Source organism: Podarcis vaucheri (genome assembly GCF_965113315.1).
Source record: "Podarcis vaucheri genome assembly, chromosome: 1".
NCBI classification, from domain to species: domain Eukaryota; kingdom Metazoa; phylum Chordata; class Lepidosauria; order Squamata; family Lacertidae; genus Podarcis; species Podarcis vaucheri.
The window spans coordinates 120,117,674-120,145,179 of record NC_138759.1 but is presented as its reverse complement, the minus strand read 5'-3'; the positions used below and the strand labels follow the sequence as shown (position 1 = coordinate 120,145,179).

General features: G+C 43.7%; 1 protein-coding gene across 4 annotated transcripts in view; it reads left to right on the top strand.

Annotated features, from left to right (window-relative positions):
- RAPGEF4 (Rap guanine nucleotide exchange factor 4) overlaps positions 1–27,506 on the top strand; it is a 187,833-nt gene that overhangs the window by 131,227 nt on the left and 29,100 nt on the right. For all 4 annotated transcript variants that reach the window (XM_082230540.1, XM_082230542.1, XM_082230541.1 and 1 more), the window contains 10 exons: positions 6,797–6,881; positions 7,789–7,849; positions 9,551–9,627; positions 11,026–11,172; positions 12,251–12,369; positions 15,804–15,892; positions 17,826–17,904; positions 23,456–23,606; positions 24,382–24,470; positions 25,791–25,821. In XM_082230540.1, coding sequence (XP_082086666.1) covers positions 6,797–6,881; positions 7,789–7,849; positions 9,551–9,627; positions 11,026–11,172; positions 12,251–12,369; positions 15,804–15,892; positions 17,826–17,904; positions 23,456–23,606; positions 24,382–24,470; positions 25,791–25,821 — 928 coding nt within the window. The remainder of the gene's footprint in view (positions 1–6,796; positions 6,882–7,788; positions 7,850–9,550; positions 9,628–11,025; positions 11,173–12,250; positions 12,370–15,803; positions 15,893–17,825; positions 17,905–23,455; positions 23,607–24,381; positions 24,471–25,790; positions 25,822–27,506) is intronic.

Below are 27,506 nucleotides of genomic sequence, written 5' to 3'. Positions count from 1 at the left end.
GCTCTGTATTGGCTTGAAAAAATACTTCCTATTTGCATATCGGCACAGCTGCTCCCTTTGACATGCAACTCTCCAAGAGGATGCAAAAACCTCGCATAATTACCGTGAAAGAAATAATGCAATTTCAAAAAGAAAGAAAAAACATGCTGAAAAGATCACTTTGAGCATTTGATTGTATAATGACTCTGTTGCTTTAAAAGGTGCTTTCTATTGTTTCCAATTTGAAACTCACTTGCAGAATGTGTCACTTGTTTTGACAGGCAACTTTAAAAATTCTCTATTTATTACATTAACTGCTACGTTTTAACTGTCAATTGATGAAAGAAAGCCTGTAGTGTTGTTGCTGTTTTTTAAAAAAAGAAGGCAGAAAAGAAAGCTGTAAGGGGAAAAAATTGGCAGACTCTTGTTGCTATTGGTAAGGTTGTTTCTCTCCCTGCCACCCGCCACATTCCTTGTTAAAAACATGCATTGCTAGAAATGTAAAATTAGCTTCTTTTTCAGTGCAAGCAACAAAGCTGCGAGTAGAAATCCATAGTTATGCGCCTAGAATTTTTTTTTGAAAGCTGTGACTTAATTTTTTAAAAATTTTATTTAAAATTTAAATGACAACCTAAATTGAATTTTTATTTACTAATCTGTATCTAGCTGATTGCACAAATTCAAGCAGTTAAAAACGATGAATCAAATCCAGTATTTAACAAGGAAATTGCTAACTGTAATATGCAGTTGCTGTGTGATGAGGCTATGGATCCTTTCTTGCTACTCTCCCCAGTTTTCCAAGTGCCGTACTGGGCATGTTAAAAGATCTCTGGCAGTCTTTAAAAATACTAATAGCAGTTATGGGAAAGCCCAATTTTGATCACTGGGGGGGAGCAGATTTACTCTTTTTCCAGCACCGTTTTTCTCATTAAAATCCCTCCCCTCCTTCTCACTATCAGCCCTTAAGGTCAAGACATACTTCAGGCCAGTATCAGCATCCTATGGGAATGTTTAGGGATGCGGGGGAGGATATATTGCCTAAGATATCCTATCCCAACTTGTCTTTACAAGTTCAACAAAATCAGCAGAGTTAACATTCCCCTTTTTTTAAACACACGCACAGCAGATAGCCTGCTCAGACTCGTTAGAGTCTCTGTAAATATTTCCTGGTATTTTCCCTGTTTAATCCCTCCTAAAATAAGACGATACACAGTCTTCTGTATAAAACGTTTACTCACAAGTAATCATCTGTTCACACAAAGGTTCCCAGAAGGCAGACTTAAAAGGTTATAACATAGTTTAAATGTGGTGACTATCTCCTTATGGGAGAAAGCCCCCTTTTTCTTCTCTTGGCCTGGAGCCAAGGGTGCATCTTAGTAGTGCTGTTATTAAGATGGCATCGATAGAGACAAGAGGAGACAAGATGGCCGCCACCCTGTGGTTCTGGTTCTTTCTACTCCATCTCAAGTTACACATAGGAAGTTTCGTCTCAGTCCTGGAAAGCAGGAAGTTCCGGCTGGAGGACTGAGACAACCTTCATGTCTACTCTAGCAATGTTGTGTTTGATTGCACCTGATTCTTACATCCCACACATCCAACGCATTTTGGCAAGTACTGTGGCAAGTACAGTGGTGCCCCGCAAGACGAATGCCTCACAAGACGGAAAACCCACTAGACGAAAAGGTTTTCCGTTTTGGAGGTGCTTCACAAAACAAATTTCCTATGGGCTTGCTTCGCAAGACGAAAATGTCTTGCGAGTTCCTGTGGGTTTTTTTTCCTTCCCCCCTTTTTCCCCAAGCCGCTAAGCCGCTTATCAGCTGATCCTAAGCCGCTAAGCCACTTAACAGCTGATCTGCTAAGCCGCTTATCAGCTGATCCGCTAAGCCGCTTAACAGCTGATCCGCTAAGCCGCTTATCAGCTGATCTGCTAAGCCGCTTAACAGCTGATCCGCTAAGCCGCTAATGGGCTTGCTTCGCAAGACGAAAAAAACGCAAGACGAAGAGACTTGCGGAATGGATTCTTTTCCTCTTGCGAGGCACCACTGTACTAGCCCCAGCAGGGCCCACAGGGGCATCCCCTTGCCTGCTCAGCCCAGTGGCGGAAGAAGGGGGTGCAGTGGCAGTGGGTTGACCCGGGTGTCACTACTGAGGGGCGTGACAAAATGCCAGGCAGCATTCACCGTGGGGCCTGCAGGATGCCCAAGCCACGTGTCTCTCCTGGGAGTGACGTGGTGGCTTGGTGGCAGCTGAGTGGGATGAGGCAGGCAGACCCCTCGGGGCATCCTGCACCGGCTGGCCCCGCATCCATGGGCGCAGGTCACATGCGCTGCCCCAGGCGCCCGATCGGCTTGCTCCACTGCTGGCTCACCCCCCAGAGTATTGCACACAAACACGGCCCATTAGGGATGGTGGAAGCCGCAGCAGTGCTTTTGCACTCACCAAACACCTCCCCTGATCTAGCTGGTTGGCTGACATACCCAATGGTGGCACAGGAACTGGTTATGAGGGAGCCAGGTCACCACTGTTCTGTTCATATAAAAACAGCGTGGAAGGGAAGGTGGGAAGTCAAGTTATAAGAGAAATGTATAACATATTTGAAGTTTGAAATTAATTACAGTGGTACCTCAGGTTACATACGCTTCAGGTTACATACGCTTCAGACTCCGCTTAACCCGAGAAATATTACCTCGGGTTAAGAACTTTGCTTCAGATTGAGAACAGAAATTGTGCTCCGGCGGCGCGGTGGCAGCGGGAGGCCCCATTAGCTAAAGTGGTGCTTCAGGTTAAGAACAGTTTCAGGTTAAGAACGGACCTCCAGAACGAATTAAATACTTAACCCGAGGTACCACTGTAGTTAAAGTTATGAAAATGTAATTAATTTTTTTTTTTTAAAAAAGAAGAGTTTGGATTTGATATCCCACTTTATCACTACCCTGAGGAGTCTCAAAGCAGCTAACATTCTCCTTTCCCTTCCTCTCCCACAAGAAACACTCTGTGAGGTGAGTGGGGCTGAGAGACTTCAAAGAAGTGTGACTAGCCCAAGGTCACCCAGCAGCTGCAGGTGGAGGAACGGAGACGCGAACCCGGTTCACCAGATTACAAGTCCGCCACTCTTAACCACTTCACCACACTGGCTCTCATTTTGGGACACATCACTACAGTTCCCTATACAATGCCTGGCATATAGTAGACCCTAAATAAAATTATATTGACTGCCATCTTGTCCTCTTCACCCTGATCTTTTTTCTTCTTGGACAGAGGTTTATTCAAGTTTGCAGTAAGAACAGGGATAAGCAGGCATCGTGAGGCACAGCAGTGCTTATATACCGAGATACAATTTTCATTCTTGTCCACACAGCAGCAACAGAGAAACTCGGTGTCTGTGACCTTGATAGACTACTCAAGCAGCCAACAGTGTTTATTGATCATGTAATTTCAACCAAGCTCTCCCTTCCACTAATGTGCAGTTTGCTTCTCCCGGAACCTCCCATTTACTTTATCTTGGGTATAACTAAGACATAGCTCACCCAACAGGTTTCCTGCAGAAAGTAGGTCTTCACACAGCAGGATCCGATAAATCTACATCATTGGTGCACCACACTGCTTAATATCTTCCCATACCTGGACAAGCAGAAGTCTGAGGTGCCTCTGCAACAGACCGTGTGACATTTTCACTCATGTTAAAGGAAAGCTTAAAGTATATACGAATCAGAACGGCCTATCTACCAGATAAAAAGCAGGTTGTTAATGCAGTGGGAATTTAGGGGCTTATACCTGTGTGGCTGATTACCAAAACCAATCAAAAAACACCCCAAATGAATGCAAGCGCGCTCGCACATAAAATAAAAAGCACATTTGCAACTGCACTGTTGAAATACTGCCAGCAAATAATAAAAAGATTATATCCATACAATTAAAAACTTCTAATGAGGTGCTGCTTTTAAAAGGTAATGATGACATGGAAAGGGGGAAAACAGAGTCAGCGTTTTGATCTTGAGCCTGCCAATCTTCAAATATGCCCAAGTAGCAGTCACATTTGCAATTATCACCAGATATGACTTTCCAGAGCAGCCCTTTTCTCGGTCCAACCAACAACTGATGTGGATTTGGTGGGAAATCAAGAAAGGGCCTTTTTAGTGGCTATATCCAGATTTTGAAAATTCATTTTCAAAGATGTTCATTTAGCCTCCTTGTTGCTCGGTTTCTGGCAGGTGGCAAAAAACCTTTTTATTTAAACAGGGCTTTTTCCCTTTTGCCTGTTTCGTTGTGTTTAATCTCTGTTTTAAAATTTAACTATGTTTTTAAACTGGCTGCCATCTGATCTGCTTTTTATACAGTTTTATGACTTTTATGTAGATTGTTTATTTTTAATGGTGGAATTTATTAATGTTATACTGCAAACATAATAAATAAATAAATGAATGAATAATAAAACATGCCTTTGAATGGAAAAATCTAACCATAGTCTGTTTTGCCAATGAAAATTATAACAACAAAAAAGATGTTTCAACTAGAGATACAGTTTTATATGTCTTTTCATTTTGCTGTTATTCTGTGCTACTTTTCAAACATGTCCCACTGCAAGTTAGTAAATGTTTTGCCTGCATTTTAACCGTTTTGCAGACCCAATCTCGCCATGTTTAGTTGGAAGAAAATTCCACTGATTTCTATAGTATATACTTCCAAGTCTGTGTGCATAGGATTCAAGTTATTTGGCAGAATAGTGTAGAATCAAGTCCAGTCAAAGGCGACTGTGGGGTTGCTGTGCTCATTTCGCTTCAGTCTGAGGAAGCCAGCGTTTGTCCACAGACAGCTTTCTGGGTCATGTGGCCAGCAGAACTAAACCACCATGACAGAAACCAGAGCACATGGAAACGCTGTTTACCTTCCCAACACAGCAGTACCTATCTATCTACTTGCACTGGTGTGCTTTCTAATTGCTAGGTTGGCAGGAGCTGGGACAGAGCAATGGGAGCTCACCCGGTCGCGGGGATTCGAACTGCCGACCTTCTGATTGGCAAGCCCAAGAGGCTCAGTGGTTTAGACCACAGCGCCACCCGCGTCCCCACCAAAATCTCCCTGTAGCGGTACTAAAGCAGCTTTTGCTTTATATCGACTAACATAAGACACTCATAATGTAATGCTTTCTCTCTCGCCCATGCACACACAAAATGCAGTTTCCTGTGTGTCATGATATCATTGTCAACTGGGCTTTTCAAACACGGCAGTTCAGCCGAGAGATCTTGACTTTTTTGCAGACTTTTCTACCACGAAAAGGTATTCATCGGCCAGAAATTAAAAGCGACTCTTCATTCAATACATTCCAATTAGAAACCGCCACCCAAAAAAAAACCTGCTTTGAGATTCTGGCTCCAGAAAAGTTTAGCAACTCTGTTATAGGCATACTTGATGAAAAATAGCTTCCTTGACAGATCTGTGAGGTAAAGTCACTTTAGATTCCAAATGACCTTTTCCGGGGCTACATCTATTTAAATGAGAAATTTCAGCCCACTTCTTTTTTGGCAAAGATGAAATACCGTAACTGCTGAGTGAAAAGATTGCCAGGTAGTGCCACAAACCTTTCTCTCTCTCCCTCTCTCTCTTCCTCCCTCATACATTATTTATACGGTCGGTTGCAAAGAAGGGAACTTCACACAGGCAGCAAATACACCTCTATTTAGTGTGACTCTTCTGCCCAGGACGATGAGAAAATTTCTTTTGAGTTTTGAAGCATTTCAAAGCAAAGTCAGCCATTTTGCAGAGTTTTTGTTAATAGAGAGAGAGATGGAGAGAAAAGCGCCTTGTAAGAATGTAAAAGGAACCTTGCTGGAGTAGACCAAAGACCTGCCTAGTCCAGGACTCTGTTTCTCCACAGTGACCAATCAGATGCCTCTGTGTAGCCCTTAACCAGGACATAACACAATGGTCCTCTCCTGCTGTAGTTCCTTAGCAACAGGTATTCTCCGCGTCAAGGCAGCAAGCCCAAAATTCCTTACCCTAGCTATGGAGAGGTGGGAGTTATCTGATTCCAGGTAGAGATCATTTTGGGGGATGCTTTGGGGAGGTCAGGTAAAGGACCCCTGGACGGTTAAGTCCAGTCAAAGGCGACTATGGGGTTGCGGCGCTCATTTCGCTTTCAGGCCGAGGGAGCCAGTGTTTGTCCACAGACAGCTTTCTGGGTCATGTGGCCAGCATGACTAAACTGCTTCTGGTGCAACGGAACACTGTGACGGAAACAGAGCACACAGAAATGCCGTTTGCCTTCCCGCCACAGCAGTACCTATTTATCTACTTGCACTGGTGTGCTTTCGAACTGCTAGGTTGGCAGGAGCTGGGAAAGAGCAACGGGAGCTCACCCCGTCGTGTGGATTCGAACCACGACCTTCCGATCAGCAAGCCCAAGAGGCTCGGGTTTAGACCACAGCGCCACCCGCATCCCTTTACCCTTTGCCTTGCTTTGGTGAATACAATGTGTGAATACAATTAATCTGTTTGAAGAATATGCAACACTGCAAAATGCTCTTGTATGGAAGCAATTAGTTTTTAAATCGGTTAACTATGGTCAGGTAGTATGGTCTGAAAGCCCGTAAAGCTGCCATCTTGCAGAAGTTGATTAGGGCTGGATCTGATCATTGTCTGGACAGCTGATTTCCTGCAGCCGCATGCATGTCACTTTGGGTTCTTTGACGAAATAAAGGTAGAATATAAATATAAGACCACAAACAAACTCCTCATATGGCCAAACAGTTCACTTAAATTTAGTTTGTGATATTCTGTTGTTACTTAGTTTCTAATATTTGTGTATGCTTTATCATAGGCCTGGCCAGAGAACTGCTGATGACCTAGAAATTATATATGAAGAACTTCTGCACATTAAAGCTTTGTCTCATCTTTCAACAACAGTGAGCATTTTATATTTTGTGACCCTTAATGCCAAATAAATAAATACCAGTAAATAGAATTGTAGCCGACCAATGCCTCACTCTATATGGGTACAAAAGGGGCATAGTATTGGATTGTGAGGACAAGCTCTGTCCCAGCCAATCATTTTGTTACACATTCATGATGATTTGTGCTCATGATGGTATCTGGGCAGTTACACACAATCACACTTTAAATACTATTTGCACCTGAAAAATAAGTTTCAGGGCAGACTTACCACTTCATTTTCCATCGTTTCATGTCCCGTTATGACCTGCTGAAACCCCAGCACTTTTTATATATCATGAATATTCTGGGGCTGTATGAGTTTTGTTGCACTATAGTGCCAGAGTGCTCCAACAGCAATAACCCTTGGGGAAGGATTGCAGAACAATTTATAAAGCGGAATTAGGTGCGAACAGTCTAGTATATATATATACCATTACTGTCTTGTTGTTGCAATGACACGTTGCAGAATATACTTCAAAAACAAAACAAAACCCAGCCATATATAAGAGTGACTGGGTGGGCATGTGGTGTCCTCCATATAATTGCATTTATACAAGGAATTTGTATGCTCTTGGGTTTGATTATGTTGATCCCATAGCACTATGTCAGACTGCTGTCTGCCACTTTCTGCTAAATCCTACCAAATTATTTAGAGAGTCATGTACTTTCTGCATGACTTCTCATACTCTCTTTGCATTCCACAACAGATGCAATAGCGACCCTACGCTGACGAAGATGCTCAGCGCTGCTTTCTGTGACTGTTTTGGCACCTGTTCCCTTCCGAACCCTCCCCCACCCTTCCTATGAGTTGATATATAACTACACAAGTCGAGGATGTAAAAACAAAACTATAATGCTTGTTGTTTGTCTTGCTTCAAGGTAAAGCGGGAGCTAGCAGGTGTTCTAGTGTTTGAGTCACATCCCAAAGCAGGAACCGTCTGTAAGTGAAATTAATTTTACCACAGGTTTACAATTGAGCTAACTGTATTGACCTAATTGCTTTTGGCACTGCAGTTGAAAACTCAGGACCCGAGGGCAAAAAAAAAAAAAAGAGCACAAAACCATAAGGAATTTGCTGGGCCATTTGTACTGGGGTTGTGTATCCCATGTTAACCTGAGTGGCTGAGCACAAGAGTCTTTTACCTGATTCTGGACAATTCCACCCCCTGCCCCCCACTTCCATTGCAGTTCTGTTTAACACAGCCCACAAAGTTTGGCAGATCTCCTCAAAACCCGCTGGAGAGAGTTTGGAGGTGGGTTACGAGGGGCTGTAGGGAAGAGGGTAAGGAAAGATCTGTTGCATGAGCTGTCTTCTGCATGCTCATCCTTGGACAAAATCCAGTGCTGGTTTTTTTCCTAGAAAAAGAGGTGCCAGAACTTACCATGAACGCTTCCCTCATTCTCTTACAAAGGACAATGGCGCCCACCAGAGTGGTGCTGGAACGGAGTTTCTCTTGAGTTCCCCTGGAAAAAAAGCCCTGGATAAATCCCATTATGTATGGGATGAATTTATTTCATAGAATCATAGAATCATAGAGTTGGAAGAGACCACAAGGGCCATCGAGTCCAACCCCCTGCCAAACAGGAAACACCATCAGAGCACTCCTGACATATGGTTGTCAAGCCTCTGCTTAAAGGCCTCCAAAGAAGGAGACTCCACCACACTCCTTGGCAGCAAATTCTATTTATACAGTACTCGGGTCTTTGTTAACCACAGGGAAGGATTCAATAGTCCCTTTTCGTTCTCTGTGAGAGTGAATTGGAAAGGCCCACTTTTCAAAACAGGATGCTTATTCCATCCATATTTATTTGGTAGTATGTCATAGGGATCTTCATAGTGCATACTTCCAAATAATTTTGATTGGGAATAGCATTGTTAAGCTGGGACTGCACATGCAGCAGAATGGATCGTACCATTTCAGACTTCAAATGGGGGGGGGTGATTTTGAATGCTCCCCCATGCAAAAAAGAAAAGTCCTTTCAAGGAAGAAGCCTTAGAAAATCAGGGAGAGAGGTTCTAGCTGAACCTACTTCCTGGTGTGATGATTATGATATTTATATGCCACCCATTTGACTGGGTTGCCCCAGCCACTTTGGGCGGCTCCCAACAAAATATTAAGAACACAAGAAAACATCAAATATTAGTTAGTTTTCTTCTCCCAGGGAGTTTTGACATACAGGAACATTGAATACTCGGGTGTCGTCGCAAGAAGTAGAGTGGACCCTTGGGTTGCGAACGTGATCCATGCGGGATGCACGTTTGCAACCCGCAGCGGCATGTCTGCGCACGAGCAGGTTGCGATTCAGCATGCACAAAACGTGATTTAATGCTTCTGTGCATGTGCGACCGCCGAAACCTGGAAGTAACCCCTTCTGGTACTTGCGGGTTTCGGCGGGTGTGTAACCCGAAAAAACGCAACCTGAAGCAGCTGTAACCCGAGGTATGACTGTATCTTGTTTGTGCTTTGCATTCTACCACCTCAGAACCCCAGTACTTCAATCTTCTGTGGATTCCACCCCCCCCCCCGTTGTGCTTTTAAGGTGTTGAATGTTCTTCTTTTCTCAGTAAATAAATCTCATTACTGCCTCTCCTCCCTGGCCACTTTACATTATTCTCTCCTTCTCTCTCTCTCTTCTGCAGTATTTAATCAGGGAGAAGAAGGAACTTCTTGGTACATTATTCTGAAAGGATCAGTCAATGTAGTCATATATGGCAAGGTACTGTTTTAAGATTCTTAGTATTTCTCATATTTCATGTATAGGTGATGCCCGGAATGGAACGCCGGCATAAAATGGTTCTCATTTGGATGTGCCTAAAATTATCACAGCTTGTATGTGTAAGAGAATGTGCGCATGCAGTCATATGTGTGTTGTGAAAATGTTTGTTTTCTGCTGTGGAAGCAATGGGCAGTATCCAGCCAAATACCGTATTTTTCTGTGTATAAGACGAGGTTATTTTATTTAAAAATTATGCAAAAAAATGGGGGTTGTCTCATACATGGATAGTGGAGAGTTGGGATGGGTAATTGGTGGCTGCCACAAACAGGAGATTGTCAGCAGTGTTTTTCCGGGTGATTGGTGGGTTGCTTTTGGCGAGCGTGCAGACGATTGGTGGCTTTGTCGATGTGTGTGGGATTGGCTGTGGCGGTCCTGCAGGTGACCCAAAAAAGCTCAACAAGTCTGGGCAGTCTCCACCCACCCCCATTTTCTCAATTTGGAGTCCCCAAAAAGAGGGACACGGGGGCATCCTATGCACAGAAAAATACGGTATATCCACTAGCACAAGGATGTCAGCTTAGCCAGTATAACTTCTCCTCGCTGTTCTTTCCCTGTGCATCTTTGCGCCCTCCCTTATTCTGTGGGAGCCCCGAGAACGGATTTAGGGGACATACCCAACAGCTAGAAAAGGCTGAGAGTGAGTTCCCCATTCCTAGTAGCCAGAACAGGTGGATCTGGGTTTAGAGGGCATAATTGTCTCTTGTCAGCATAATGCAGCTTCATGTGTCCAGCCCAAACAACTGTGGCTCCTTTTAAACCTGAAGTTATGCTGCAATTTATGTTACTATTTGCATACTGTGAGCCACTCTGATGACATATTTAAGGGGGGGGGAAGTGGCATAAGAGATTTTTTAATAAAATAAGCCAAATATTTTCTTTGGTGTTAAGGAAAAACTAGATACAATTAAAAACCCCTCTTGTCATTATAACAAATGGGACTTAACAGTGCAGTCTGATAGCAGGCAAGAATACATATCAGAAACTGGCAGTCTGTTGTTCAACAAACTTGATTTAAAAAAATTGACTTTATAAAAAAAATAAAAAGAAAGTTGCCACCATTACCAGAGCCAGAAGTCTGTCTGTCTCTGAAACAAATTTCAGAGAACAAACCCCATTCTTTCTTTGCCCTTGCCTTTCTGTAGCATTAGTAATAACCAGCTGCCATGTATTGTCTTCTCATCGTTATTTTGGCTGTTAAATTCCCTGCCAGATACATTTGTTATAGTATTTGGCTTAGAAATCCTGTGTTTGCACATGGAGCGTCAATGGGACAGACTCCCCAATTACGGTTTCTCTGTGTGAATGTGTTTTTCTTCTTGTTGTTGTTGTTGTTTTTAGGGCGTGGTATGTACCCTACACGAAGGCGATGATTTTGGCAAGCTAGCATTAGTGAACGACGCGCCTAGAGCTGCTTCCATTGTTCTGCGAGAAGATAACTGCCACTTCTTGAGAGTCGACAAGGAAGACTTTAATAGGATACTGCGGGTAAGTTAAGAGTTTGCCCAACTTTTAAGAGCTTGCTCTAGAGCGCTGCGAACGTTTCGCAACTCTCCCTTCAGGTCTCCGCACGCTCGAGGTTCCTTCATCTGTGCACAGACGTAAGCCATCGCTGGCAGCTGTTGCATCACTGCTGGTGTAAAAACAGTGGTGAAAGAGGGTGTTGTAGTCTCTCCAGCTGTGGCGCACACTGCCAAACTTGGCAAAAACCATTGTGCTACACTTGGCTGTGGAGAGAATGATTATGACTGGAATAGGCTGTCAATCTTACTACTACTAGTAGTAGTGGTCATGATAGTAGTATAGTGCTAATAGTACTACTCATAATTGGTTAAGCATTAGTAAGGAATCTGAATCCCGTTTTGTACTGGGGGAGAAAGGATTTAGTTGAAGTATTGTAAGGAACCTAAGGCGAAGCCTTCCCTTTGAACCACGAAAAAGACATCTGGGGAAAAGGATTAATTTTCTATAGAGCCTGGATAAAAAGAATGTGTTTAGCACTTCCGCTGTAATGAAGGAAGATTCATGGATAGATAAAGGAAGTAGAGAAAGCTGCTTAGGTTGGTTAAATCTTGACCTAACTGAACACAATGTTGTGATCTAAGGTCCTGAAGACCCAAGAGAAGTTTGTTTGTTTATTGAATTTATATCCCGCCTTTTTCTCTAGAGAGCTCAAGGTGGCATACATGGTTTTCCCCTCCTCATTTAATCCTCACAACAACCCTGTGAGGGAGGTTAGGCTGAGAGATTGTGACTGGCCCAATGTCACCCAATGAGCTTGATGGCTGAGTGGGGATTTGAACCCTGGTCATAGTCCAACACTCTTAACCATTACACCACACTGACTTCAGTCATGCTGGAAATACATGGACCTTAAGTTAGTTGCAAGTTCCATACAGCTTGCCCCACAGATGGCAATAACACTAAAGGGCAGCTGTCTTTCCCGGGATGGGGTCCCATACTTTTTCTAGGAGTATATCAATGGCCTTTTAATTTTCATTTGCAGCATGGCTTTTAACCAAGTTGTTTCTATCTGGCGTGTTAATGATTAAAAATCATCTTTCAGGATGTCGAAGCAAACACAGTCAGACTTAAGGAACATGACCAAGATGTCTTGGTACTCGAGAAGATCCCAGCAGGAAACAGGGCTCCTAATCAAGGAAACTCGCAGCCTCCTCAGCACAAGTATGATTTAATTCCACAGTGTTGATGCAAGACTATGATTAACTCTTCCAAATGGTTTTATTTAGCCAATAGTCTTTTCTTTCTGCCTTTGAAAAGAGTGCATTATGTCGCATTTGAAAAGATATCACCAGCTGGTCACATGCCCTGCAGCGCACAACATATATCAACTTGCAAACGCATTAGCTGTGGCCCTTTAGCTGTCAAAAATCAACTCTAGGCAGGTCTCGCTGTAAATAGTGCAAAATCTGTTCACAGACCATAAGGAATGTTATTACTGAGCAGAGTAATTACTGATAAAAAAGCTTTTAAAACCACATTCGTTTTGCTATTAAGAAAACATAATTTATTATTTTTATTTCCAATTCCTAAAGTGCACATCAATCTCATTAGTCACTTTGCATCAAGTTGTCTGGCCCAACTCCTGCAGGGTAGGAATTGAGGATGTACTGAAGGACTGCCTTCAGAGGTCTTCTAAAGGTTGCATAGGTACTGTATTTTTTTTGCACCATAACACTCACTTTTTTCCTCCTAAAAAGTAAGGGGAAATGTCTGTGCGAGTTATGGAGGGAATGCCTGTGGGTGGCATGCCTACGGATTTTCTTCCTCTAAAAAATACGTGCGTGTTATGGTCGGGTGCGTGTTATAGAGCGAAAAATACGGTACTTATCTCCCCTTGCCTTAGGGGCTGCATAACTCCATACCCTCCAACATTTCTCCAATGAAAACAGGAATGTCCTAAGGAAAAGTGGGACATTCCAGGATCAAATCAGAAACCAGGACAGCTTCTGTAAATCTGGGACTGTCCCTGGAAAATAGGGAAGGAGGAGGAGGAGGAGTTTGGACTTGATATCCCGCCTTTCACGCCCCTTACAAAGCGGCTAACAATCTCCTTTTCCCTTCCTCTCCCACAACAAACACTCTGTGAGGTGAGTGGGGCTGAGAGACTTCAGAGAAGTATGACTAGCCCAAGGTCACACAACAGCTGCATGTGGAGGAGCGGGGAATCGAACCCAGTTCACCAGATTATGAGTCCACCACTCTTAACCCCTACACCACACTGGCTCTCATTTTGGGACACATCACTACAGTTCCCTATAAAATGCCTGGCATATCGTAGACCCTATAAGTGCCTATGGGTAATCATAAGCAGTTTTCATGTCTCTGGGATAATTGTTCCCAGTACACAAGGCACCAGTGTCTAGAACTGGCTTCTTTCATTTGGGAAGTGGCAAAGGCTGGGAAAGGCTTAAGAATTGGGAACGAATGACCTGAGATGCAATTTGGGTCTGTTCCATGTCCCCCAATGCTTCCTCTCTCTTGCAGTGCTCAAAGGGATGTTGCTAGCACTGCCCACTGTGAAGCACTCTCTATGCCCCTCTCCCTTTACGGGCAAACACATCTTCTCTTTGCCGACTGATCTCTTGCAGAGTTCTGCTGCCAACTAGTCTCCAGGCACCGCAAGCCACTTCCACAATTTCTTTTCCACTTTCATATTGAAAGTACAGCAAGCTCTCTCTCTCTCTTTCCCTGCTTCACTCCCCAAGACACACAGTTAGTATCTCTGCAAGTATCTCTCTGTGCACTTGGCTTAACAAGGGGTTTGCATTCTTGGGACATCAATGCAGCTCTTCCCAAAGGGCTGGCAGGTAAAAGAACCGTATGATGGCCAGTCCTCAAAGTGAGGAGAAGCTCCCAGGAGCTCAGCTCCACTACTTATTTCTCAGCAGGAGCTTTTTTTTTTTTTTAAGGGGGGAAGTTTCCTAGATTTCCCCCTATACTTGAGCGCAGTAAAATGATGCAAAGTTGTAAGAAGAACCAAGAGGTTCACTAAAAGAAACCCATTTACTGCAGAAGGAAATAGGAAAGCTTAATAGATAAGTTCCTATTTTTCAGTGAACCTCAATAGTTTGATGCTCAGAGAAGTGACAAATGCTTCTTTCATGATGGCTGCCATAGCTACCGTTTTTCGAGGGCTACTTGAGGATACGAGCCACTTGGCTCAATTTGGGGAGAAGGTACAGATTTCCTAAGGACCTTTCCCCTCGTAATTCAAACGCTACAGCAGCAAGAGGCAACTCCATACATGACCCACCCCTCCTCCCTTTTGGGATCACATCTTAGCTGTTACCATTGGCCATCGCAGAGCATTGGGCTAAAAAGAGAGAGAAAGAAATCAAACACACTTACGAAAGCATAACGTAGGAAGATGACCACACCATGAAGCATCTCGAGAAAACATCACGGCTTGGGTCCCAAAGCAGCACATCACAAGGAACTTCATTCTGATCAAGGCTAGCTTGACTATGAGGCAACGTGAGATGGCGGCCTCAGGTCTTGGATACTGGGTGTCTGTTCGTGAATGAGTTGTGGGAGCCTCCAGCCCCACCCCCCGCCATTCCTCCTGAGATTCCCCCATCCCACCCCCAGTTGTGCACTTCTGCTGGAGGACAGAACTGTGCCGTGTGGCCAGTTCTGCAACCCCTAGGTTTGTCTGCTGCCCTTGAGAGTGGTGGAGGACACTGTCCCATTGCCAGTGTCACAGTAAGATTCAGTGGCCAGCCTGGTCTGCTTCTGTATGTAGAATGATGGTTGGTTGGTGTGTGTGTGTGTGCGCGCGTTCGTGCGCCATCTTGCCTTTAAGTCCAGAGAGCAAATGAGCTGGCCCTGATACTAAACGTGCCTGTTTCCCACCCCAACTGGCCCAGTGGCCATATTGACCATGCTTTGGCTCTCTTCTTGACTTTGTAGACTGTCATGTGGAGGGAGACTGGCTAATTGAGAACAAATGGGTCACCAGCCCACCAGTCTCAATCTGCCCCTCAACCAACTACCTGCCTTAACATGCTGCCCATCCAAGGGGCAGCACAGCCTGCCAGCTTCCTCCTCCTCCTCCTTAGTCTCAGTGTTGTCTCTTGTAGAAAGAGGAAGGTGAGGACAGAGCTAGAATGAGTTGGCTCTGTCTGTCATTGGCTCCACCTCCGTCTAATGTGGGGCTCCTTGCTTTCCACCCTACTAGCCCCAGCAGGGAACGCCCGCCACTCAAATTGTCTAGTGGCAGGTGCTTGTTTTGGGGTGTCACTATTGCGCCCCATATTTCCACTGCTCTGCTGGCAGTTTTGTTCCCCCTCCTGTAGAAACAACTCACTTGTCTCTTTTTTTGGGGGGCCCTTTTTCTCAAATTGAAGCTACTAAAACAGATCATATTGCAAGCATGTCATATTGCAAAACATATGCTAAAATCAATCAAGATGTAAAGATATTCTACACTGGGTATCTTTCCTATGCTAAAGCTTTATACACACAAACACACACACACGTACGTACATGTGCGCACGCATGTGCGCATGTGCTTTGTTACACTCGTATTCACCTTCTCTTTTCAACAAGCTCAGAGTGGTTTTATAGGTCACTCTTTCTTTTCTTCCTTTACTCAGGTATATCGTGATGTCAGGAATGCCTGAGAAAATTCTAGAACACTTCCTCGAAACAATGCGCCTCGAATCAGCATTAAGCGAAGGAACAGGTAGAATGTTTAAATAAAGATGTCGGTGCAGCTGTAGATCAACGTAAGAAGTGAATGCTGCAATCCGACATTTCCAAACTGCAGTCATTCGGTTTAAACTGGGGCTTAAGCACCCAGATTCTTTGGCCGAGAGTGCAGCTCGGTCTTGCTTTTGTACTGAGTGTCGCTGTTGCATTCAGTGTGTGTTAGAAAGAGCTACAACCTTGAAACAACCTTTCGGTGGTGCCCTAAAAAGTAAGGAAGGGCTAGTCTCAAGTTTGCAGCTTCTCTTAGGGACATTTTGTTTTATTTTCCAAAACCTTCCAGTACAACTTCACTTTTGAAACGTATTTTGAATCAATCCTTTTCCAAAATATCTTGGGGCAGTATTCCATTTGTTAGCAGGCAACTAGAAATTTGAACCACAGCGTTTCTCTCTTTGCTTGTCAGATCACAAACATCTGCAATCACTGATTGCCCCCCCCCACCTTTTGCATTACTTTGAATTTGTTTTTGTTTTGTTTAATCAGTTTGTTTGCATAGTAGCAGTGAAAACAATGCCCTGGCAAACAGCCAAAATTTTTTGTACACTTTCCACTGAAATACATTTCCTTTTGCGTTAGAGGGCATTGGGGAACCACATAAATTTAATCTGAGCCAGTTGATTTCAGGGGAAATATCCAGGATTAAAATGATTCATTTTTTTCCATGAAAGATTTGACTGATTGGTTAAAAACATATGAAAGTCACTCCCAAACACTGGAACTATATATTGCTCCTTCATATATCTAGCCCATACATCCAATCATCCCTGGTTCTTTAGCTTGTCCCCTAAGTTCCTGCTAACAACATACAAGCCTCCTTGCTTAATACATACAGCTCTTTCTCCTATTCCTAAGTTCCTCATTTCCTTGCCACTTTCTTCCCTGCCACCCTTAATTTTCTTCTGCTTCCTCCATCCATCTGTCTCATGAGCCTCTGCTTCCACAATCCACTCCCTGGACCTTGTGTCTGTGTTTAATTCCCCTAATTCCTGTGCCCTCTTCTCCCAGCTCCTAGTCAGAGACATCTTTAGCTAGAGCTCTGTAAAATGCTTACAAGCAACCCATGGCATAGCAACAGCAAAGCCGGTGGCTAAATATTTCAAAAAACTGCCTGGCATCTTCTTGTGGCTTGGGTTGCCCTTAAAAAGGCAAAAGGAAGAAAGTTTTTTTGGAAACAATTGTTGTGTGCAGATAAAAGGGAGCAGACAGGAAAGTCCCATTTTGCAAGCAGAATGATCCTTGCAGTTCTTAGGATCCAAGACAAGTTACTGTAATTTACAGTGCAATTTTATATACAGTGGTGCCCTGCAAGACGAATGCCTCGCAAGATGGAAAACTCGCTAGACGAAAGAGTTTTCCATTTTGGAGGTGCTTCGCAAAACGAATTTCCTATGGGCTTGCTTCGCAAGACGAAAATGTCTTGCGAGTTCCTGCAGGGTTTTTTTTCCTTTCCCCCCCTTTTTCTAAGCCGCTAAGCCGCTTATCAGCTGATCCGATCAGCCGATAAGCCACTAAAAGCCGCTAATAGCACTAATCCGCTAATCTGTCAATGGGCTTGCTTCGCAAGACGAAAAAACCGCTAGATGAAGAGAATCACAGAACGGATTCTTTTCGTCTTGCGAGGCACCACTGTATGTCTATTCAGATATAAGTCCCACGATATTCAGTGGGGTTTAAATACATTGAGTATTGGACCTGGGAACAAGTCCTACTGAACTCAAAGAGACTTGCTTCCGACAAGACATGTCTAGGATCGCACTGTTAATTAATTGCTTTTAATGTGCAAAACACATCTGGTATAACTCTTTTTGTGCTGTTTACCGCGGAGGAGGGAACCATATATTTTGCAATGGTGGGAAATTATATTGGCATGCAGGAGTATAACGTTCTGTTACTTTTGATTTTCGCAGATGCTGGTGTACTTGATTTTGTTATGATGCATTGCATATTCATGCCAAATAATCAGCTTTGTCCGGCTTTGATGGCTCAATATCCTTTTTTATTATTATTTTTTAAAAAACAACGAAAACATATTAGACACCTAATTCGGTGGTAAGCAAGGCTGGCATCAACGCTTGGCGTGGTCGGGAAACTGCTGAGCTACCACATCCATCAGTGGACCCTTTCTGACAAGAAACCCCATGGAAGTTAAGCAAGAAAGTCAAGAAGGGAGAATCAACTCTTGGAGCGTTAGCTCTTTTTCACTTTATTCATTTTGTTACAATGCTGTGCTGCGTTTCTCAGGATTAAGTCTCACTCTGTTCAATAGGATTTACTCCCAAGTCAGGGATGCGTGTGGCGCTGTGGTCTAAACCCCTGAGCCTCTTGGGCTTGCCGATCAGAAGGTCGGCGGTTTGAATCCCCGCAACGGGGTGAGCTCCTGTTGCTCGGTCCCTGCTCCTGCCAACCCAACAATTTGAAAGCATGCCAGTGCAAGTACATAAATAGGTACCGCTGCAGCGGGAAGGTAACCGGTGTTTCCATGTGCTCTGGTTTCCACCAGGGTGTCTCGTTGTTTCAGAAGCAGTTTAGTCATGCTGGCCACATGACCCGGAAAGCTGTCTTTGGACAAACACCAGCTCCCTCGGCCTGAAAGCGAGATGAGCGCCGCAACCCCATAGTCACTTTTGACTGGATTTAACCGTCCAGGGGTCCTTTCCCTTACTCCCAGGTCAGAGTACATAAGATAGGAGCCTGTGAGTATTAATCATTCCAGCATCATTCATGGTGGAACTAAACTCTCAAGCCATCTCATTCCTAGAGCAAGATTAACCAGTATGGATGGAACATCTGCCTTAAGCCTAATGCTATGAATGACTGCGAGTATTTTGCAAGCCATTTCCCCAATGCTCATAAGAACCTAAGGAAAGCCCTGTTGGATCAAGCCAAGGTTTATATAGTCCTGAACCCTGTTCTCAAGGTGGCCATCGAGATGCCTATGGGAATCCCGCAAACAGGGCATGAGTGCAACAGCGCTTGTGATCCCCGGCAACTCTGCCTCCTATTATCTCCCTTGCTTGTTTCTCCTCCACCTCTATCCCCAAGTGTTGGCTTTACCCACCAGCAGGTTATACTAAATCATTTAAAATAATAAGCTCTTTGGAGGCCACCTATTTTCAAATTTCTACATCGGCTCGCATGATCACCCTGGAAACCAGATCTGTTTGAGTGCTATTGTGGTGCCACAAATAGCAAAAGTAATTAAAAACCTGTGACATGTGTTGAGGAAAGCAACAAAAGCCACATAAATACAGCCCAGCTGACGGTATTTGTGTGTGTGTGTGTGTTTGTGTGACAGGAGCAAAATCTTTTTTTCCCCACCAAAGAAACAGATGAACTAAATGTTGGAAGTACAGAAATTCTGCTTGGCTTCAGTCAATGCTGTGCAGGATGTAGTCCGTTTTCGTAGCACAGAACCTAGCTTAGATTTAATTCACATTCTCCTGCCTTTTTCTTTTCTTGGGACCTGGCCTCCCTTGGATTTCAGCTTCCTTATTGTTCACTAAATGTAGCCTTGCGTGGTCTCCAGGGGTTGACTTAAGACTGTGTACACATTACTGGCTTAAAACAGAACTAGGTCCAGACGGGCAGGGATGTTGTTGTTGTTTTTCTGTGTTCGAAATGAAGTTAGTTTTGGGGGAAACGGATCAAACCTCAGCATTTCCCAAGGAACGACAGGATAGATATGGGTTGTGTGGCGAACGTCGTGTGTGCACCACTTCCCAAAACAATGTTGGGAGCGTACTGGATTCAGAAGTATGTGCACAGCCCTGTTCTCAGTCCTTTTCTGCCTCTGGCCTTTGGTGTCAGTCTCTTACTAGTTTAATGCACGATTCTCCACCAACACCCACTCCAAACCTCTTCTGTGTTTTCCACCAAGCCTCCAGACCAGATTTGTGGGTGGTGGAGGTACACAGTTGAATACCACTTATTGTATTATTATTATGTTATTATTATTTCTGTATTGTTTTAAGAGAAAGGTTAGCATGTTACACACACATGATCTGATCCCATTCATCTACTCTCGCATGGTGATAAATACCGAACATTCGGTTCCAATGCACGTGAAAAGGAACTACCATATTTTTGCACCATAACACTCACTTTTTTCCTCCTAGAAAGTAAGGGGAAATGTCTGTGCGTGTTATGGAGGGAATGCCTACGGGTGGCATACCTACGGATTTTCCTCCTCTAAAAACTATGTGCGTGTTATGGTCGGGTGCGTGTTTTGGAGCGAAAAATATGGTAGATCCCTGCTTGCATTGAGGGAGGAACGGGCTGTAAAAAATTATTGCAGTTTTCAAGCAACGAAACTTGTCGAGATCGGTATTCAGTCACAACATCGTTGTTGATTAATACCTTTCAAAATTACAGCCTCTCTGTCATTTATTTATACATAACGCTATTATTCTAATAGATATGCAGCATGAACATTTGGGGAGGGAGGGTCCCCCCCCCGGCACATCCCACGATCACATTTGCATGGGAGAAATTATTAGCAGAATTAAAAATAAGTAGATGAGCAATGAAAAATAACGGCAAAAATTACTAGCGCCTGTGGTGAGTCACTTAATAAGCAGATAGAGGGATATTAAATAATTACAGGGCTTGCATGGTAGAAGCTGCAGGGAGAGAACGGCTCAGTGAAATGCTACTTGATTTATGGAATGTTATAACTGTCCCTACAAACAGTTAAAGGGACCAAACTAGGCAATGCAATGTCTACTCTCACCTCCACCAGGTAGCCTGACTTTTCTAATCTCAACCAAATATATACATTTTTATAAGTTCAGTTAAAACCTGCAGTCATGACATATTGCACCATGTTCCTTAGACATACTAAGGAACAGGTGATTGTTATTTTGTCCTCGTATGTAAAACTGCAGAATTCAAAGAGGGTGTACTTTCTTTTTCCCATGACTCTAGATTTCAGTAGGATGTCCCATGTCCTAGGCTGTTAAGTAGCTGTAGCAGTGTCTAAGGGAAACAAAAAAATGGCTTAATAAGCCCAGTTTCTATCCCCCCCCCCTTAAATTACTGCTTTAGTCATATTGTGCATATATTGTGCAAGAGGTTCTATTGATGCATTTGTTTTCCCTTCTGATCAGCTCACAGTCTCTTGAGACATCCCAGAGATTGCATGTCAAAGCCCCCGTGCTTTGATTTGAAAGAAACAGTTTATTTTAAGACTTACATTCACAGCGGCCCTGTGCTTGTCAGAACTGTCATATGCAGAAAATATTCTGGGCCATTAATTCCACATGGAACGCACAAAATACTATTATATTCAATTTCCTCCCTGTTTCGTGAGGATCTAGCTGTATACGGCTGTCTGTCAGATCTGTCTGTCACTGGATCCCAAGTCAGCCTGGACTAAGTAGAATTTCAGTAGTGCTTGTAGACTCATCTCTGCTGACCCTGGACTGATAAGAGGTGCATTGTGAACAAGCACGTCCATCAAACCAAGGTTGTGCTGGGCAGTCGCCATTTCTGATATTAATGTCAAAACTTGCCCTTTCCAAAAGGGAGAAGTTTATACCTGAGTTGCTCTGTAACAACAAAACTCTGACATATGCGTACATTTCAAAATACTGTTTGCTGCACCTGTTCTGCGTGGGAAGGAACCAGGATACAGAGAAAACTGCATCTGAAGTTGGTGAGGGTAGCATTCCATTGCATCTTAATTGCTGGCTTGCAAACAGTAATAATCACAATGAAATTCTAATGGATTCCATTGACTTGTTTAATGATAAGATTTATATTATTGCTAACATAACCATATATACTTTTTTAAAAAAACGTGCTCTTTCCCTTGGTCATGCTGGACTCGGGGTTGGAAATGCACACATACCAAAGGTCTGTGTGAGCAGAAGGTTGATGAGGCAATATATCTATGTGCAAAAATGCTCTGCCTGTCTTATTTTCAAAGGGAGATGGCTGTGAAAAGCTGGGGCTTCACAAAATTCCATCATAAATGGAAGCAGCAGTTGCTGCTGTTCATTGTTTCATCTCAGACCTGGAATGGAAATCAGTCCAGTGAATAGGATTAGTACTCACGCATAAGGTTCTTGGGTTGGTTGGTTTTTAAGCCTGCAACTGATACATCATGAATGACCTTTTTATTTTTATTAAAAACATTGTTTGATGTGTCCTTTAAATCAGAACAAGTGGTGTGGAAATAATTGTGCCATTAATTATGTTGTCGAACTAATTATATACATTACATTAAATAGTGGACGGTGAGAAATACAATATTTGGCAGAAACAGGACTGCAGCAGAAGAGAAACAGCGCTGGTTGTGACAAAGATAGGTTGGAACAGAAATAGCTGCTTTCTTACTTCCCTTATGAAAGGACAGGCTGAATTATGTTAGGGAAGCCAAATGCCTCACCTCCACTGACAGGAAGGCAAATACCACCAGCCCCCACATCACAGAGTCCCAGGCTAATGTCACCACAGTGCAAGCTAGAAGTGGCAATAGAAACTAGAACCAGCCCTATGCCCCCACCCCCCGATCTGTGGCAGTGGCCTGGAAAACAAGTGGTCCTTGCCTTCCCCCCAACACATACACACACACACACACTTTCATATGCCCCATGCTGCCAAGCAATTAACTCGTGAACAAATCACAGCAAAAAGAATCAACAATTGTTGCATGTACATCTCCTGCAAATAGAATCACTGAGGTCCTCCTCCGAGGGCCTTCTGGCAGTTCCATCCCTGCGAGAAGTGAGGTTACAGGGAACCAGGCAGAGGGCCTTCTTGGTGGTGGCGCCTGCCTTGTGGAACGTGCTCCCACTAGATGTCAAGGAAATAAACAACTATCTGACTTTTAGAAGACATTTGAAGACAACCCTGTTTAGGGAAGTTTTTAATGTTTGATGTTTTATCGTGTTTTTAATATTCTGTTGGGAGTCGCCCAGAGTGGCTGGGGAAACCCAGCCAGATGGGCGGGGTATAAATAATAAATCATTATTATTATTATTTCTCTGCAGAGGCAAAAACCACAAGTTAAAGTTGAAGAGCACAACACCATGACATCAGCTAAAACAGGATTATAAAAATGTGCTGTGCTATCTGCCTCCTACACAAATACAAAGCCACAGAAATAATATATCTACCTACACTGTGTTCAGTTTATTACTACAGTGGCTATCGTGCATCTTTCTGCATCTCCCTTAAGGCCAGAGGGCTTGCCTTGATCCCACTCTTCCACCACCAACGAGCATCCACAGTCCAGGGAAAGTAACGAATTGGGTCCATGTCCCTTGAACCATTTGCCAATTGTACTTTACAAGGAAAGGCCCGTTGGGTTCACCTCCCTACCACCGCCATGCTAAGTCATCAAAAGCAATGAAAGTATATAAACTGGAGAACGCACAGAATGTTATTGATCTTGAAAATACTGCTGGGCAGTTGTGTGTTTCACAGCGCTTGAAAGCATCAATTTTAAGCACACTTTGTTATGAGGAAGCGATGGGAAATTCTGAGGGGGGTGGATGAAGTAGCAGAGTGAACGTTTTCCTTGACATCTTGGCACTTACCACGCTCAGCCTTCGCAGGGTACGGAGCAAGAAAAAATGGATTATGCCCTAAACAACAAACGGCGAGTCATTCGCTTAGTGCTGCAATGGGCTGCTTTGTATGGAGATATCCTGCAAGAGGACGAAGCGGCAATGGCCTTTCTGGAGGTAGGGCACAATTGCTCAGTACTGCTGCTTCGTTGAAATCAATATTAACTAGTTACTGAGGCAGGAGAGCTGAGCCAAGACTGTTTTCCAAGCTGTAGAATTCTCCTTCCTAAGGATGTTACATTCAAGTACAAACAACTATAGATGTCCTTGGGGTTTTTGCATTGCTGCTGCAAACAATCTCATGCCTTGTTGCCACTGGCTGCAATTTCAGGAAGGAAAGTGGGGGTGGAGGTATCAGTCTGTTTTCTAATACAGAGACAATCACATTGAAAGAAATGGGCATTGTGAGAATATGGAACCTAGACATTTCCAGCGCAATCCCATGCCTGTAATACTACTTGGCAGTAAACCGTACTGTGTTAGGTGGCGCTGTGGTCTAAACCACTGAGCCTCTTGGGCTTGCTGATCAGAAGGTCGGTGGTTCGAATCCCCACAATGGACTTAACCACCCAGGGGTCCTTTACCTTTACCTTTTAAATAACTGACATTGTCTCTCTCTTTAATGACATGGAAGATCTGTTGCTAGAAGTGACCATCTCACTCTGCCAACTCCATCTCTTGAGATAATATTGGATTAGAGGTGGAGTAAGAGTCAGAGGGTATCTTCCATCCTTTTGAACTTTTCCAATGCGGACATTTGTTTCTCCGGTATTTGTCAGGAACCTCTATTGAACCGTTTTTCTTCGTAGTCAGCCCACCTGCAATACATATCTTGACAGGTTGACTGCCTCTTTGTATTATTGTTTGAAGAGTGTTCTTTTTCATTTAATAGGAGTTTTATGTATGTGTATCAGATGATACGAGGATGATTACAGCACTCAAAGAGCAACTACCAGAGCTAGAGAAGACTATGAAACAAATGTAAGCATGACCTTGAATTTGTTCATCTCTAAACTAGCTTTTGCAAATACAGAGAGAAAGCTTCACTGTATTCCGTCTCCCCATCAGCAAAGAATTTAGCTAGAACTTTTTTAGAGTTTTATACCAAAAAGAGCCGGAAAACATATAGTATTATGAAATGTCATTGTGCTATTGAGCAATCAACCACGGTTTAGCATGATGTCCAAACCAGGCCAACGAAGTGGAGTAGGGAGACGTGAAGTGCCATGGCATCCTACCATACATCTGTGTTTCTAGATGTTGCAGGAGAGAGGAAGAGGAAGACTGTGGTTTGCAAACATGCATTTTGAATCCTGCAAAGGAATTCAGTACGTTTCCGAGCACAATTCAAAGTGTTGGTGCTGACCTTTAAAGCCCTAAACGGCCTCGGTCCGGTATACCTGAAGGAGCGTCTCCACCCCCATCGTTCTGCCCGGACACTGAGGTCCAGCGCCGAGGGCCTTCTGGCGGTTCCCTCATTGCGAGAAGCCAAGTTACAGGGAACCAGGCAGAGGGCCTTCTCGGTAGTGGCGCCCTCCCTGTGGAACACCCTCCCACCAGATGTCAAAGAGAACAACAACTACCAGACTTTTAGAAGACATCTGAAGGCAGCCCTGTTTAGGGAAGCTTCTTAATGTTTGATGTATTACAGTATTTTAATTTTTTTGGGAAGCCGCCCAGAGTGGCTGGGGAAGCCCAGCCAGATGGGCGGGGTATAAATAAATTATTATTATTATTATTATTATTATTATTATTATTATTATTAGGCTCTTGGGTGAAGGAGCTTCCACCTGCCCCTGCTTCTTTGCTCTAGATTTTTGGGGAAGGGCCACAGCTCAGTGGCAAAGGATCTGCTTTACAGGTAGAAGTCAATACCTGTCTTTTCCAGGTAGAATCCCTGCCTGAAACCCCAGAGAGAAGCTGTCCGTCAGTGTAGAAGATGAACACTGAGCTTAATGGAATCTACAATCCACTAATGGACTCACTGGAAAGGCAGCAACCTATGTTACTATGTCCCTCCTCTTGAAACAGCTTTGCTTCAAAAAACAAACCACCTTGATCTCTTTTTTCATACATAATGCAAAGCAAGGATTCTTTGAATGATTAAATGCTAGAAGAGTTCTTTTCCTAGCCTCATGGGGAGAAGGAGAGTGGCATGAACAAGCCTGAGGCTTCGCTTGGATTTTGCTTGTGCACATTGTGCCAAACCATGGTTTAGTGTTACGTGTGAACCAAACCATTGTTGCTAAAATCTTCCAAATTTCACCCTCCAAAAATATGCTGTATTTTTTCTTTTTGCAGATCAGAGGAAGCTAAAGCACCACAGAAAAAGGTAACTATTTTGATTGACTGGCCCACATAAAATGTTAAACTGTTATTTTCCCAACCACTAAGGGCAAGTTCACACCTATGGATTGGCAAGTACATCTTTACTATTGTATCCTGTCCGACGCATCTGTATCGTTTATACTTTGGAAAGCACATTGGTTGTGCAGACGTGTTATAGTTTTGTGTGCATGCATAACGTTACATGCATGCAGTTAAAACAGAAGATCTGAAGGTGCCCTGAGAATTTAGTCTCCAAAGAAGAAGCAAGTCCACGCAATGAAATTTGATCAGATCTATGGGTATTCTGTTATTCTTTCTCCCACACGCACCATCAGCTGTATGACACATCACAAAGTTAAATGATGGGATTCACCACCACAGCATACAGTGGCAGCTGCCAACTTGGATGGCTTCAGAAAGGGATTAGGCAAACTCATGACCAATAGCCGCTAGCCACACAAAGGCTTTGTGTAGACTGCCTCCAGTATCAAAGGCCGTATGTCTCCAAATCACTGAGGTCAGCTCCCATAGGGCAAATGGTCCACTGCCCCACCAAAGTCAGGTTGCTCTCGGCCAGCCCGCACCCACCTGCCTTCTCAATAATCTGTCCAGGTGGTGGCGCTGTCTTCTCAGCTTCCTCAGTCCTTGTAGAACTCAGCAGGAAAGAGGATGGGAACAAAACAAGGATTCTGATACGGGCTCTGGCTCCACCTAGTGTTGGTCTTCCACTAGTCCCATTCAGCACCAGCCACCTCTGCTCTGAATGTCAGTTGCTGGGGAGGGCATAGAATCGTAGAACTGTTGAAAGGGACCACAGGGGTCATCTAGTCCAACCCCCTGCAATGCAGGAATCATTTGTCCATCGTAGCACTCGAACCCACAACCCTGAGATTAAGAGTCTCATGCTCTAGAGCGAGGAGAGTGCTTAATAGGCAAGATGTTAAATTGTTTTTACATGCAACAACTGCAGCAAGAGTATTGTTAGCCCAGAAATGGAAACAAGAAGAAATTCCGACGAAAGAAGAATGGCAGGGGAAATTAATGGACTATGCAGAATTGGACAAAATGACAGGAAGGATTCGAAACCTGCGGGACCAGAGATTTACAGAAGATTGGGAGAAGTATATGAATTATTTGAAGAGCAACTGTAATCAACAAATTATGCTAGCATGACCACAAGAATTTCGTAAGGAGAAATATACGAAGTGTTACAAAGTAGAAAAAGATAGAGATATTGGTTATGAGTTTGAAATGTAATAGGGAAGATAAGAAATGCATACCGAGAGATTAGATTGGAAAATTTTCAGACAGGATTGATGGAAGTCAAAAATTTGAATAAGATGTTAAAGTATGTTTAATTACTGTTGAAAATGACATGGTAAAAAAACTAATACAGTGGTGCCCCGCAAGACGAATGCCTCGCAAGACGGAAAACCCGCTAGACGAAAGGGTTTTCCGTTTTGGAGGTGCTTCGCAAAACGAATTTCCTATGGGCTTGCTTCGCAAGACGAAAATGTCTTGCGAGTTCCTGCAGGGGTTTTTTCCTCCCCCCCTTTTTCCCAAGCCGCTAAGCCACTTATCAGCTGATCCGCTAAGCCGCTTAACAGCTGATCCGCTAAGCCGCTTATCAGCTGATCCGCTAAGCCGCTTATCAGCTGATCCGCTAAGCCGCTAAGCCGCTTAACAGCT